At 32.2% G+C, this 16,926-nt stretch overlaps 1 protein-coding gene across 5 annotated transcripts in view; it reads right to left on the reverse strand.

The window, feature by feature from the left end:
* LOC148603256 (protein SpAN-like) overlaps positions 1-14,070 on the reverse strand; it is a 34,429-nt gene extending 20,359 nt beyond the window's left edge. For 3 of the 5 annotated variants that reach the window (XM_088552823.1, XM_088552822.1, XM_088552819.1), the window contains exons 1-4: positions 10,751-10,835; positions 5,080-5,145; positions 1,298-1,361; positions 299-401 (exon numbers count right to left, since the gene is read on the reverse strand). In XM_088552823.1, coding sequence (XP_088408949.1) covers positions 299-401; positions 1,298-1,361; positions 5,080-5,145 — 233 coding nt within the window. In that variant the 5' untranslated portion in view covers positions 10,751-10,835. Of the gene's footprint in view, positions 1-298; positions 402-1,297; positions 1,362-5,079; positions 5,146-5,558; positions 5,633-10,750; positions 10,836-13,971 lie in introns of those variants that run through there. The other 2 variants (XM_088552820.1, XM_088552821.1) reach the window with 2 other exon arrangements.
* Between the last annotated feature and the right edge of the window lie 2,856 nt (positions 14,071-16,926).

Genomic DNA, 16,926 nt, shown 5'->3' on the forward strand with positions numbered 1-16,926 from the left:
AAATTTAGGTATCCATTGATATATTGTAACTTACCGAAAATTTAGTTGAAATTACGGTTGTGGCAGATTAAGAGAGGCAGTGGTGATCCCCACCAGCACTTCAGAATGAAATAAAATGATATATATTGATTTTGCATTACTCCCATCGTATGATATCCTATGATTTGAAAAAATACATGTAGATTTTTTGCTTAAAATCGTCCAAAAAATGTTTGCCTCGATCCGCTCGGCAATTATTTTTATTTACAATCCTTGATTTTAATCTTAAATTCACCTCTGCCATGTACATACAACTTACAGCTTCTGTAACTCTCTGTAGCGTTCAAGGGAATATATAATGTCATATTCCACTCTGACTTCGGGTTTTCCGTGGTCGTAAAAGAAGAAGCTGAATGCTTTGCCTAAAATCGAAAAACGAACTACAACTTTGGAAAACATTAAACAACTTCATTTGGTACATGTAGTAAATACCACACAATACATTTATCCATGATGCATTTGAATAGTCTCGATATTTATATACTCAGAGAAATGAACATTCAGTTTATTATTATAAACGCTGATATAAACCAAATTTGATGGAGCTATACTTATTCATAAATTATATATGTCACGAAAATAACCAAGTACTTTTGGAATTTTAGGGGAGTTTAGTTTGAATAATTTCTTCTTCTTTCAGGTACTTTTTCTCGAGGGCCATCAACTTGTCTCATATATAGAGAGATCAGTTGGGTATAAGTTGTATGAGAAAAATTCACCATTCCAAGCCCCATTAAACATTATTCCCGTGAACGTCCATTTAATTTAGGTAATAGTGTTTTAATTGCTTAACTATCGTAAGTACATATTTGTCCTTAATTACTTATCCAATTTATTTACGTATGTCTTTAATTTCCGACCTACATGGATATGTAGCTAAGTATATTGTAAAGCATGATGGCAAGAGACTATGACAACTTGTGAAAAAGTAGCCGTATTTGTCCAATTCCACTGTTTAGCCTTTCAAGTTAATTAATTAGACTCAGAATTCAGAGGCAATAAAAAGTTTCAAGGACAATTTCAATTTAAATATTCTCCATTAAGAAGATAATATAATTTAAGATTGATAATTCGTTTTCTGTCCGTCATATTCCAGGTTTTTGGACAGACGATAATAAAAGATGCGAGCTATTATTTTCAAAGCGATCATACTATATCATTTTCAACACGATCATTTTAAAATATAAATCGTGATGAAAATGATACCTTGTCTGTCCAAAAACTTGAAATTGACGTACAGAAGATTTTTGTTACTTACTAGATTTAGCAGCCGATGCGATGGCTTCATCTATACCAACTTTTTCAAGTCCATTGCTAAAACCCTGCAAAAGAGAGATTAGTAGAATTATTTACGTGTACAGCGAATTGTGCTACACATAACTGTATGAGAAAGTACCGGAAGTGCTTAAATTCAAAATTAAAACAATTCAGATATACCTTTTTTTCTTGGATCTTGATAATTAGCATGCCTTTTTCCAATGGAAAGGGGAAAGCCGGCAGAAATAACTATACCAGCGGCTGAAGTTAAGCTATCAAAAGATGTCATTGAAAAGGGGGGATTCTATTTTTGACATACACGTTCTTTTATTATGTACATCAAAATCCTTTTTTTTCGGGAAAAAAAATAACAGTATAAGGTCACGCAAAATATACTTTTGTTCATTAAATTTTGAGAAGATTTCGACCAAAATTAAGTATGATCTTGGTACTGTTCTTAAATGTTGAATAAAATTACATTTAATACACATATACACGTATACTGTTAAAGAGTAATCAAGGGAACCAAGGTTATAGGGTAATCAAAAGAATGCAATCCAGGGACAAAGACCAGACATGGAAATCAGACATATACAACAAAGAACATGAAGTAACTAAAATCATACATACAAAGTAACAAAAGTTAAAAAATTGAAAACTAAATTTAAACCAGTTTGATGCATTTTATAATAAGAAAAGGCCAAAACAGCTAAATAAATTGGAAAGGGGAAACATTATGAATGTAATTGTGAAGGCAACAGATATACATGGCTGTAAAGTCAATATATCTTATGAGTTCATTTCATAGCAAATACAAACATCTTCTAATTATAATACAAAACTAAATCAATGTATTGTAATGAGTGTAATACAATTATGCATGTTCATCATGAATATTAACAAACAAGCTGTCATCATAGACTATGGAAAATTCTACTGTTGACAATATCTATCCATATTTTACAGACAGTTAGTCTTCACATATACCATATTCATCAAGGGTAAGAGAGCTCAAGGTTACAAAACGCAGACTGGTAATGACATTAAGGTATTCCAAAAACAAGAAAGTTGGAAAAGGCTTCATCATCCCTTTTATATTGTGTGCAGTTTATGATACATTACCATCACCAACATGTGCAAATGGGATTGAGCGAAGACCGAAAGCCCAAGCTGCAAGCAGTTTGAAGTGAAAGGAACAATTGCATTTATTGTATCTGATGAAAAGAAGGTCTCCAGCATGGTAAAAGCAGGAGAAAACATGATCAGATGCAAGATAACTCTTGCAGACGCATGGAAGACTGAAAGGATGGAGAAAAGACTTGAGCAAAAAATAAGTTTCCCCTTCTATATCGTTTGTAAGGGCAGTAAAGAAAAGACTTTGGTGTCAAGTCAAAGAGTCCTACTAAGAGGAAGACCAGCATGGGAAAGGAGAGTTGACCCGTAGAAGGCAATAATTTTTTTTCAGATGTGGCTTGTATTAACTTGTGGTCTTGCACAATGCATGGTCAGAGATGGAAAATGATCATCCTGATGGAACAGACAGTACCATTTGGTAGAAAGTTGTGATGATGCAAACGAGTGAAAGACTTCGTAGTACCAACAACTGCTGGAATTTTGCTGAAGAAATGAGTGTATGGTTATTTCCAGTGGTAGTAGGCGTTGACAGATTTCCAGAACAGTCAGCATGGAGAATATTTCAAAAGCTAGGTATAAATGGTAAAGCAAGAAAACACTTAAGGTAAACAGGAAGAAAATGCAGAGAGGAAATAGAAGAAACTGCCAAACAGCGAGAAGTGAATTGCTACCACTACTGCAAAGCTAGCCAGAATATATAGAATAGAAAAGTTTGAACCACCTGATGTTGGTTGAAATCTACCTAGAGACACAGGAAGCCAGTGTCAAGACTGGAAAGTCGGCGACCAGAATCGGATAGAACATATGCAGTTTGTTTCAGCAACAACAAATTCCAAGTGTAAAATGTGTTTTCTGGACTACCAGTGACTGGATGGCAACCGGGGAAGACCAGTGATGCAGAAAAAGACAGACCCCTTCCGGGAGAAGTCTGGTTATAGATTATGCTGAGCCAGCAGCCAGCATAGCAGTACGCTACCCTTGCGATAGGACAACTACAATTGTTCCAACACAGGAAGACGTGCAATACCCCCCAGAGTCCTGATAGAGCATAAAGGAGGATGAGACACTCATTTCTATTTATTCGGCAATTACGACAAGGACAAGTTCAGACAGAAGGTGCTATTCACGATTACAGGAGGGAAAGAAGGAGAAAATGGAGTTTGAATGGCTCAGCAGGTGATGAGAACTACAACTACGTATACGTTCAAAAAGGAGCGTTTACTAGCCAATATAAGGCTTGGAAGCAGTTTGGTGATGATATTGGAGACCACAAAGTACTATAGAGAAGAACATTTACTTTTTATCAACAATTATAAACAATGTTAAAAATGAACAATTTGATATATAAGAGCAGAAGTGTGACAAGAAGTGTGGTACCAAAAAGTGCAAATAGGAAGCTCAGGGGTTGGATTAAAAATCCATCAGAAAACAGCATAAAAAGGCAACAGAAGCAGAAAGGATTGTCCACCAGCAGATTTAAGATGACATCAGAGAGAAGTTGAGACGATTTAAAAATAAACAAAGGCTCAGTAAAAGAGGAGATAAAGATCAAATTAAACAAACACATCAACCTGATAAAGAACGAACTCCAACTTTTCGTGGTGCTGTACGATCTAGCCGGTTTATTAGAAAGCACACAAAAGGCGATAGGACGCCATTTATATGAAACCCATAACGATGAACAAAGGGAAACACCTCATTGATATTGTCCTAGGCTAATTCCAGAAGACCAGGTAGCTTTAACTTTAAACAATCATCATGAAATGAAGTACTTAATGTTGTTTGAAAAGCTAGAACAGATTAATCACAGGAACAAATGTTGTATCATGAAAGGGGTGAAAGAAATATCCAAAGCTACTACGGAAATTTTGCATCTTAGAAGGAAACTTTTGAAGACAGATGTAATAAAAGATACTTTGAAAAAGGCAAGGTTATGTACATAAAAAAGGGTCTAAAAATGATAGATCGGTACAGAACAATGTGAGTTTAAGATTTTCAATTTTTTTCGGCAAGAAGGCTGACAACGTATATAATTGACAAACATATGTTGATGCATCAGCAAAAAAGAGACAGTTCCTTGATTTTCTGGGTGCATAGAACACAAGCATACTAAGCAAAATGATATGAGTGACGAAAGTGGACAAAGTGACCAAATATTTCCAATGCATATGGGTCGATTCCACATAGTTGATAGAAACGGCATTTGATAATTACTACATCAAGAGAATTGTGACCATTTTCAATGGAATGATGTTACGTTTAACTGAGTTCAGCATTATAATATCTACCCGAGTCTCTTTAGAATTTTGAAGAAAATATTAAATTATGCTCGGTAAGATACAACTTTATTTTTTACAACATACTTAATATTTAAAAATGCAACATCTCTGGAAAAAACACTGCAACAGACATGAAATATAGATATATTTATGTATGCGCAAATCCTTAGTCTGGCAAAATTTCAATTTGCACTATAAGAATTGTAAGTTCTAAATATCTATGGACCTAACTGAAAATTGAAGATACATTGTATACCTGTTCCACAATTGCAATACCCATTACCTTTAAGCAAAAATCAGATTGAAAAAAACTAAATCCTGAAATAATACTTGGTTGAATATTCATGCTAAATATCATTATATCTCTTACCAACAAACACAGAACAATACCTATGGTCAAAAGGGAGCGTGTGGATATAACTATCTTCAATCTCATCTAAAAATATCAAAAACAAAATCCATTTTCATTGGACATTGGATATTGGAGTAGTTACAATAAATTGACCACTTACTTTCAACTTAAACAAAACGTCACTTCAGAAACTTAATCTTAAAGCATTGAGATAAAAGAGGCAGACTTAGATCAAGTTATTATTGTTACGCTTAGAGAGAAGTAGAAATGAACAAAAAATAAAAGAAAGTATGGTGAAAATATTAATCTGCCAAAATCAGATGTAATCTGCCAAATGTTCTCATATATATGTTCTCAATATTCTATTACAAAACGCCCTCATTTGGCTGTACTTGATAATGGGAACCATTTATATTTCTCACAAATAAGGAAGGCATGATAGCTTTTATAATAATTTGCTGCAACAGAAAAAAAGGTATCAAATACAATTATCTTACCTAACAAAATGATAGCTATCAGAATCAAAAGTATTTTGTTCTGTTTTCTTTCGTCACTTCATGCTTAAGGAAATCTAATGAAATTGAAAATTGCGTTATTTTTCATATTTTGTTATTTCTTTATCGGCTATTACAACCGAAAGCACCCACATGGGAAAAACTGGATCGAAAACAATTATTATTTAGTCATTGCATATATTGAAGTCTTTGCTCCTTTGTATGTAATGTTTGCTTGTAATGAGCGATGAGTTATTATTATTTTTTTTTAAATAATTTGATCTTCCAATTTAAAACAAATTGCTAGTGAACATTTTTACGGTCATTTCAAAAAAAAAAAAAAAAAAAAAATCAAAACATACGATAACGTACAGACATTTATATTTCCCTTTTAAGTCGATAATGCAAACATTTTTCGATCAATATAAAAAGATTATCAAGCTAGACAAATATAGAAGAAGATATTCCACACAAATGTATAACACAGTCTTATCCATTGCATGGAAATTCTTATTTAAAAAAAGTCCCACGGAGTCATAGGGTGTATTGTAATATTTACCTCTACATCGAAAAATGTAGGAGTCAAGTACAATTTAATGAAATAATAGGTGACTGAATGTTTTTCAACTCTAAAAACGGGAAGGCCAGAATTGACACAATTTTATTGGCCGTTTTTGAAATATCTCAAGGAGGAGCATCGTATATATTGTTATAGAAGAGACCTGCTGTACGCACCATTCAAAGTAGAAAAGGTAGATATCAAGTTCAAAGGAAGATGTACTCAATATACTTAAGTCAAAATCTTATAGCATTTACTGCTTACAAGATACTCATTTCATCAAAGAAAACGAATCAATAGGCAGATCTATTTGGGGATATGAATGTTTCTTTTCATCTGTAGCCTCAAATGCCACAGAAGTAGCGGTATTGTTTAATAATAATGTTGATTTTAAAGTATACAAGGAGAAAAATGTTTTTGTTAATATCATGTCCATCATAGACGATTTTGATAATGAAAACTTTGTCATTTGTGGATACCTTAACCTAGTCTCGAATCCAAGGATTGATTATTTCAACTATTTAAATGTAAATAATACTAATTCAATAGAGAAAATTTTAGAGACAATAGAAAACTGAACTCTATTTGATTCTTTCAGGGAAATTTTCCAAATATTCAGAGGTACACATGGAGAAAGAAAACACTACTCAAACAGGCCAGGCTTGACATTTTCAAAGTGCCTCATAATATGCGTCTTCGTGTAAGATGTAAAATAAATTGTAGTTATCGATCCGAACACTATGGTTGTATTAGAATGTAAAACCATTCATTAGAGGTAAAGGATTGTGGAAATTTAACAACTCATTGTTATATGATGCTGATTATGTCAAACAGTGTAAAAGATAAAATTTTGTAGGTAAAAATGCAATATTGAGCGTTAACTATGATAATATTAAAAACTTGAAAATGAAAGTCTAAATTTATGCATCAACCATCAGTTATTTCTTTTTGCTGATGGAGATAAGAGGTAAAACAATATCCTGGCCAAGTTATTTGAAGAAGCAAAGGGGTAAAAGAGAATTTGAACTTTGTGAAGACATTGATTTTTTAAAATTCAAATTTCCTGTAGAAAATTTTATTAACTTAGAATAAAAAAAAGAAGATCTTGAAAAGCTGCGTAAAGAAATATGAGAGGTATTTTTTTCAGATCCAGAGCTTAATTGATAGAAGAATGGGAGAAACCCACAAAATAATTCTGTGTTCTTGAGTCCAGAAATTTTTCAAGTAACATAATAAAAAAACTGAAAAGAGAAGATGGAAATTCTGTTAAAGACCAATATGATATATTTAAAGGAACTCACAATTTCTATCAAAACGATAACGATAACGTACAGACATTGAAAATTATATTTTTTGACTTCTAAACGAAAACTGATATAGTTGTAGAGACCATGTATAATATAATTTGGAGGTAGAAAATATTAGATCAGATCTGAAAGATCATGATCTTAAAATACTCACTGATATGCAAAAGATGTCTTTAGAAAGGATTTTCAAAATTTGTGTGGATAAATCTCTGTTTATTTGCTGTTCAATCTTTGATCTATGCCTTTGAAACAGGACATTTATCAGTTACACAGAGCCAAGGAATTATGACTTGCCTTCCAAAAGATAACACATCAAAACATTTTTTGAAGAATTGGAGGCTTATTTCTACTTAACACCATCTATAAAATAGGCTCTGGTGTTATTGCTAAAAGAATAAAACATGTACTTAAAGATTTGATAAATCTTGATCAAACCGGTTTTATAGAACGGAGGTACATAGAAAATAATGTTATAATAATCTATGATATGCTACATTACACAAAAGATACACCAGGATTACTTTTATCAATTGATTTTTTGAAAGCATTTGACTATATTCTGGAGTTTTCTTTTTAATATTTTAATATTTTTTTAATTTTGGAGAACCCATAATTAATTGGATTTGAGTTTGCTATGAAGATATAGGTTCGACTATCATACAAGGAGGCAAACTTTCAGAAGTGTTTTACCATTGGTCGCGGGTGTCGTGAAGGCAATATTTATATATATTATGTGCCAAAAGTTTAGATATAAAGGTCAGAGGTAACCAAAATATTACAGGTATCACAGTAACCCATTATCACAAATTATCACAATATGCTGATAACACATCCTTAACATTAGATGGTAGTGAAAAATCTTAGGACGCTGCATTAGATGAATTAGATTGGTTTGCGAAGATTTCAGGACTAAATATTTATTTTTGCAAAGATTCAGGTTGTGTGGATTGGTAGTAAGAGATATATACTCGACGTCACATACAACACATTTTCGAATTGAAGCTCTACATTTTAAACCGTCGGGACTTACCGCTAGAGTTGTCTCTCTTTTATTTAATATGAAGATAGTTCTCATATATGCATGACGTGATAGTACCAAAGAGTCGCTTATTAGGTTAAATCATGCGTAACAAATCCTTACGGGAAAATCCAATACTAATATCCGCCATATTGGTTTCTACGGGACGATTTGTTTACAAACGAAGTTCGTAAGTTCCCGTCGAACTCCGGTGACAATCGTCTGCTTGATCAACTTCTCGGTAGTGTACGTTGTTCGCGTAAAATAAATCTAAGATATCCGAAATAACGCCGAAATGCAATCTGGGTTCTTCGGTTTTTGGACAAACCATATAAACGTAAACAAGATCTCCTAGCAACCCGATCACTGTAAATATGGCCGACTTTTTACAATGTAAATATTGGCACCGAGAATTAAAATCTGACCGGAATTTAAGGATTCAATGTTTAGGGAGAAGCCGTTTGGCTAAACGAATGAGCAAGTCATTTAAGACAATTTAAACGACGGTAGGTGTCAATAAAGTCGTAGAAAAAATATTTTTATTCAAATTTTAACAGTATGTTATTTATGTGACGCCGAGTATAGTCAAGATAGTCTTTGCCCAGAACGTAATATATCATAGGGAGCTACGTCTTTTAAGATGTTTAGCATTAGATCTTGAGGATATTAGTGAATTAAATTTCAATGAAAAAGCTTCATGACAGCATTAAAGTCAACGTGGATGAGGAAGAATGTTTAATATGAAAGTAAATGGGCTAGCATACCTTTTTCAACAGTAGATAAAAATGTACTAATGAAATATGGAAATGGTAATGCTATGTCTATTAATCGTACAAACAAATTTTTGAATGATGTTTTTATAGCATGGAATAATGTTGTCGAAAAAGAAAAGCGTTACAATTGATAATTTTTTGTATACTAGCCCAATATGGTGGACTAATGTTGTTACTGTGAGGAAAAAAACTGTCTTTTATACGAAGTGGTTTGAAAAAGGAATATGTTTTGTATATGACATCTTTAATGAAAAACATAGAAATTCCCTATCAGTTATGGAAGTGCAAGATAAGTTTAGTATACACATTGACATTATGGAATATAATAGCATTGTGTCTGCCTTCAATAAAGTAAAAGAAAATTTAAATATGATGATATTGTTATATCATATCTTCTTGTTTCATCTTTCTGTACACTATTTTTTTAACAGGACAAAGGGAACTCGAGATATGTATTTGGTTCTTATAAATGATATGACTCCAAAATAGCCAAAAATAGAAATCCCAAAAGAAAAGGGAGACAATTATAAATTTTGAAGAATTAGAATGGAAAGTTTATTTTAAATTGCCATTTTTGATAACAAAAAATACAGTGGTTACAATATTCTATTAACCATTATATCTTAACCACCAATAAATTCTTAAATAAAATTGGAATAGTAGATAATCCAATTTATGCCTACTGTGAAGAAGAACCAGAAACAGTAGAACATTTATTATTGAGTTGTAATGTTACAAGACATAGATGCATGGTTACTATGGTTATTATTCAATAATATAATCATACCTTTCAACAATAAGATATTTTTATTTGGAAACATTACATGCAGAGTTAATAATAGTGTATATAATCTGGTACTACTGAAGATTAAGCAATACATATATAATGTTACGTCAGCACTCTTTGTTACACTGGTTACAACACATGTATGTATATTGTTACTGAGTTCTACCATGATTATTGTTATATATTGCAATACTTTCATTGTAAGCCATTTCTTTTTTTTTTTGGGGTATTATGATATGGTGTAATTCCAATCAGTTAGAATATATTTGTTTGTATATCATAATAGAAATATTGTACGTTTCTGTTACTATGACTGCATATAACATGTAACCATGTGCTAATAATCTTAAAAAGTAAAGATTATAAAAAAAGATATCAAGTTCAATTTAGTGTAGTATAGATCGATTGAACATTTACCTAATCATAAAACGGGGGACCCCACTTTGACTCAATTTTAAGGGTTTTATTCGAAAAAGGGCAGTGAATTATTAATTATAGCATTATAAAAAAGGCTCGTACGTACAATTCTGCGTAGAAAAAAGTATGGATAAAATTTAATGAACCCCAATTCTCCGGCCTCCCAAAAAGAAACAAATTAAAGTTATAAGAAGAAGACAACGAAACAAAACAAAGCAAAACACAAAAACAAATGTTCTCCTGTATTAACTTCATATTACAAAAATACTTGGTCGTCAATATTTCAGCTCGACTAAACTGAACATGGGTAATGGATAAAATACTTTTGAATTACCTTTCTGTCAAAATTGGTAAGAATGCCGGAGCTTGGTATATTTTCGATTGCCAACGTATGAACTTCTTTTGTCAATCACATCCACGTCTACTATGATTTTAAAGGAAGTCTGGTAAATAGTATATTTGCATATGTATGGATAATTTTCTATTCTGAGAATATCAATAGAAAAAATATTCAGTGGTTCCTGATATCGATTTCAGAAATAAATGAAATGTTTCATTTTTGATGTTTCATCAGCTTCTTAAAATCATAATTCCTAGCTTCCTTGAATTCCCTTTCCCGGTATCGGTATATGTGAAACATCATTTTATTTCTTTTTTTCAGTCGATGCTGAGAACATTTTAATTATTTAAACATGAAAATGTTTACTATCTAGAAAAACCAATGATATTGAACGTGGAAGTAGTTATGAAGTGGAGCATAAACCAGGTGCACAGTCATTATGGACGTATTTTTGTCGTCATCATAAATTCGTGAATCGTTATGGTGTAATCATTGTCACCATTTGAACCGATTTGATCACCGTGTCATAATTTGTTTTTCGTCTACTGTAGACATGACATTTTATGAGCAACTCGACGGGTCTTTCTAGGAAAGAAGCGGATATGTGCACCTGGACAATGCTTCAAGTTTTTGAAGTAATCCGGTTCACTCATTTACTTTTTCTTCTTTTAAAGCGGTATTGTTGGATAATAACTCAAACAAATTGCTAGCAAGCAATTATATGATCATATCTGATAACTACAAAAATAACCATTACGTAAAGCCATTTCTATTTCCTTTTTAGTCGATAATAGAAACATTTTTTATTTCAATATGAAAAGATTATTAATTAAAAAAAGTATCAATTTCAAAAAGTGTGTAGAGATTCCACACAAATGTGAATCCCAGTCTTTATCACTGCTTGAAAATTCTAAACGGTGTTGGATGGCCAATTTTGACACAATGTTAAGAAGTGTATCTGAAAAAGTCACAAGGAGTTATCGGATATAGTTTGTTAATAGAGGAGATGCGTACTCTTTTACTCAGTTTTAATCACCTTAATTGTAAAAAGAGTAGGGGATTATTAGGTATAGCATTATATCAGGGACCCAAACTACCATTCTCCTCGAAAAAAAGTAGGGGTCAAATTCAGTTTGTTGTACCCCAAATCTCGCACCCCTCCCTCCCCCCCAAAAAAACAAAACAAAACAAAACAATAATGTTGCAGTAAAAAACAAAACCAAATGTTCTTCTGTACTTACTTCATGTTGCAAAAACATTTTTATTGTCAATATTTCAGCTCGACTCAAGTAAACATGGTAATGGATAGCACATTTTAAGCATATCCTATAAATGAGCTTTCTGTCAAATGGATAGGAATGCCCGAGCTTAGTATATTGACGATCGCCAACGTATGCACTTCTTTTGTCAATCACATCCAAGTCAACTATGATTTGAAAGGAAATCAGGTAGATAGTATATTAACATATATATAGATACTTAACAATACTGATTATATTATTTTAAGATATATTCAGTTAGTAATGGTATTAATTTAAAAATGAAAGGAATGTTTCATTTTTGATGTTTTATCATCGTCTTTAGACATTGTCCATAGAAAATTACATACGTATACATAAATTGTTCCTAGTTAGTTTCTTGAATTCACTTTCCCGACATTGGTATATGTAAAACGTCTGAAGCTAGCGAACACTTTCAATCGTACAATTTGATGGCCGTATGTATAATCTGAAAAATCATTTTATTCCATAACGAACCGTTACTTTATATTTTGTTTTATTTTCCATCGATGCTGAGAACATTTTAATTACATAAACATGAAAATGTAATGTTAACTATCTAGAAAAAAAAAACACCGATATTAAAACAGACTTAGTAAACAAGGGCACTAAGATTCCATTGAAAATCGAAGGAGTAGATTCCAATGATGAAGATAAAGAAAACAGACATACACAGTAAAAACATGAAGTAATAAAATAACACGTGAAAAGAAACAAAAGTTAATAAGCGGCCCGAACTCCACTTAACACTTAGACGCCTGCAGCATGGAACAGATACACGGTCACCACAGACGTATTGTGGTCGTCATGATAAACTCGTTGATGGATATGGTGTACTCATTAACACAATTTGAACCGATTTGCTCACCGTGTCATGGATTTCCTTTCCGCTATCATCTATCAAAGATTTGATATTTTCTGAACAACTCGGCGGGTATAAGTAGTAAAATAAACTGACCCATATACCTGGTCCATGTTCCAAGTTGTTTAACGGAGTTTCGTTTACTTTTGTTTCTTGTTATGTATTATTTATTGGTAATGACTTTATCTCATCCAATTAAAAAGAAATGTCGCTAACAATTAAATGGTCATTTCTGATCATCAAAGAAAAACAAAATGCAACAAAAAAAAAAAAAAAAAAAAAAAACGGACAGCAATTTTCATTTTCCGTAAAGTCGATAAAACATTTTTTATGCAAATATGAGAATATTATCAAACTAGGAAAATCACCCATTTCAAAAAGCGAGACGATTATCCACACAAATGTATACCATAGACTTAATCAATGCATGCAAATTCTAAACGGTGGTGGTTGGTCTATTTTGCATAAAACTTTAGAGCCTTATTTGAAAATGTCCCACTGGTTCATCTGGTATAGTGTTATAAATAGAAGAAACAAACCTGCACTCACCTTTATTTGCCAAAAAAGTAACGGCCAAGTACAAGTTAATGAAAATCATGTCAACTGAATGTTTTCAATCCTTGAAAACAGGAAGACTAAAATTGGCTCTACCATATGGTTCGTTATAATAATAGTTCAAGGGGATCATGTCGTATAGTGTTGTAGAAGGAACCCATACGCATCATTCTACGTCAAAATAGTAGTCGAGTTTACATTAGTGAAGTGTTTGTCGTCTGATTGTTTTCCTACTCTAAAAAATTGGAGAACCCGATTCTATTTCTGACTATATTTCAAGACCCTTATTTGTAAAGTGTACGGGTTATGCATCGTTATGATAATGAGCTATACGCACAATTCTATATCGGAAAAAAAGTAGGGGTCAATTTCAGTTTTATATTCAGCCCTAAAATAGAATAAATAAAAAAGTAAACAAATTCTCCTGTTTTGACGTCATTCTGAAAAATATTTTATCGTCAATATTGCAGTTCGACTACAATGAACATGGGTAAAGGATAACGTACTTTTTAACTTACCTTATTAATGAGTTTTCTGTCTAATACGCTGCGTGTATGGATGAGAATACCGCGAATATATATTGGCGATTGCAAACGTATGCTCTTCCTGTTTTAAACAAATCCACGTCTGCGATGATTTTTTTCAAAGAAAATCTGGTAGATAGTATATTTACATATGCATAGATAATTAGCTATTCTGGTGATATTCATAAAAAAGTATTCAGTTGTTCCTTGTATATGTTTAAGAATTTGATGTTTCATCAGCGTCTAAATATATTGACTGTAACACATTTCACACGTATACATAAAATTACTATTCTTATGAATACAAAGTATACAATTATTTAGTTTCTCCTTGTTTCCTTGAATTCCCCATCCCGGTATCGTGATGAAAGTAAATGGCTGAAGCCAGCACAAACTTACATGTACAATCGAACAATTAGAAAAGCATAGGTACAATCTGGAAAAAAAATGTTTCCCATAACGTACCGTCATTTTTTTCAGTCGATGCTAAGAACATTTCAAATATTTAAACATAAAAATGTTAACTTTATAAAAAACACCGATATACAAAGCGGTAGTAGAGACAATACACATTTATTACGGGAACCAAAGTTCGAGCGAAAATCAAAAGAATACATTTCATGGATAAAAAAAAAATACAGTGAAAACAGGCACACACCAGAAACAACATGAAATAACCATAATAGCACATAACAAATAAAATAAATGAGAGATCCGGACTCAACTCAAGACTTTGAGCATGGACCAGGTACAGGTCTACTGCTTTTCTTTTTTCTGCTTTAGAAACATGCGCCACATTGCTCAAGAAATTTAACGTTCGGAGTTAGACGAAAGAGGAAAGAAAAACCAATTGGGTGTGATGATACAAATTGATACATCATAACTCCCTAACGATACACCATAACGAGTTAATGACTTCTGTTGTAATGACTGTAATATCATAGCACCATTATTCTGTTCCAGAAGCCTTATTGTAAGAAGTCTAGCACGGTAGAATCTTCCGTTGGTCTTGGCATGCTCTGGCATAACGTATGAGTTATAATAAGTATAATAAGTAGGTGCTGTAGGGTTGTTGCCACATATACAAAAAAGGTTGACAATACGGAATGAGAAGTCATAGCGCTTGTCGCATAGGTTGGTGGTGCGTTGTCCTTTTCCATCGTTCTCTTAGTTACGGTCAAGATATGGGACAGACTTCATATTGTCTGTAGTGTCATTTATCTTAATTATTTGGGGGTAGAAACGATGTATAAACCCCTGATACTTGGATTGTTCAAAGACAATTCATTTATTTAGCGAAAATAGAGTTCACAGGATCTTGCTAAAAAGATGTACTACTGATAAATTTGAATATTCTAGAAAATGTTGAACAGTAAATAGGACGAACGTTAATATGTAATCTTTTTCTAAGACCATACAGTAGTCCATGATCAAAAAACGAAACATTCCCGAAGAAAGATTTTTTTGCCAAATGATTCATATAGGTTATCATTATTCAAATTTAGAAAAAAAAACTGACGCTTTGCCAAATTTAGTGCAGCATTTTTATCAGAAACCTTGGTCGAAAAGTAGGTCATTAGGTCATTTTCAATTATAAAATTTTCAAACGATTTGCTTCAATACCAGTAACATAAATAATTAATGTATATGTATAAAAAATGGTATTAAATATAGGCCAAGATATTTTCATTGAACTTGCGCGGTAGGACAGCCTCTCCAATTTGATTTTAAAATTTATTAAATGTGTCAATGAACTGAGATATTCGTGCAGGACATATATTTTTCGCTCCCTTGCGCCCCTCGCCCTACAATGACGTTCCTAGATTACTAATTACCAAATGAATAGTTTGATGTCAGCTCTTAATTCGAAGGAAAACTAAAGTAACTACGATTTTGAAAAAAAAGTGTGGAAATTTCAAAAATATGTCTACCCCTTTATAGTCGCCTGATAAGATGATCTATGACTCATTTTGATTGTTTTAGTTATACATGAACAAAACAAAATTTTTCGATACATTCAGGTCTAACAAGAATGCATTATAACCAAACCATGCTTCTAATGTTTCCAATTTAAAATTAATCTTTGAACTTTAAAAGGTTGATAATTGTTAGATTAACCCTTCCCTTGCAAGAAAGATTATATTCAGTTTAATAAATGTTGCCTACGCACTCAATACATCTTTTGTTCTTGTTATTGTATTTGCATTAATTTACAGACGTCACTATTATCAACACGAAGGTGCGGAGAGCTTTCCACTGACTGAATGTTTTACTGTGTAGAAAATTTGCAATGACAATACGTCGCATTTTGGCATTTAAAATACTTAATAAGATTTCTGTCAAAAATGAATAAGAACGCATCAGCTTAATATACTGACAATTGCCGGAATATGCACCGCTTTTGTGAAACAAATATACGTCAACTAGGATATTAAAGGAAATCTGGTAGATATTCTATTTGCATATGCATGGAAAATGAAGTATTCTGGTGATATTAATACAAAACATAAATAGTTGTTCCTGATATCCATTTAAGAATAGAATGTTTCAAGTTTGATATTTCATCATCGTCTTAAGATGTTGACCTAAGCACATTACTCACGTATACATAAAAATATTCAAAATTATTCAGTTGTTCCTGATTTCCTTCATTTTCCTTTACTGCTATCGGTTTGAAAGTAAAACAGCCTGGTTGAAGGTAGCGAAAACTTTCAATCCTACATTAATATGATCATATCTAAAAAGTGATAGATCAATAATTACTGTACATTGTACCACATCGTACCGTCAAGTTTTGTCTATTTATATGGGTGATAAAGCATTAATTTATTATTTAAACATGAAAACGTTATCTATAGAAAAAACACCATCAAAAACCAGAATCATAATTATAAAAGAGTAATCAACGGAACCATGATTCAAGCAAAAATAAAAAGAAACACATTCCAA

This window comes from Perna viridis, chromosome 11 (assembly GCF_037379345.1).
Source record: "Perna viridis isolate PV_CMFRI_1.1 ecotype Kerala chromosome 11, ASM3737934v1, whole genome shotgun sequence".
Taxonomy (NCBI): Eukaryota; Metazoa; Mollusca; class Bivalvia; order Mytilida; family Mytilidae; genus Perna; species Perna viridis.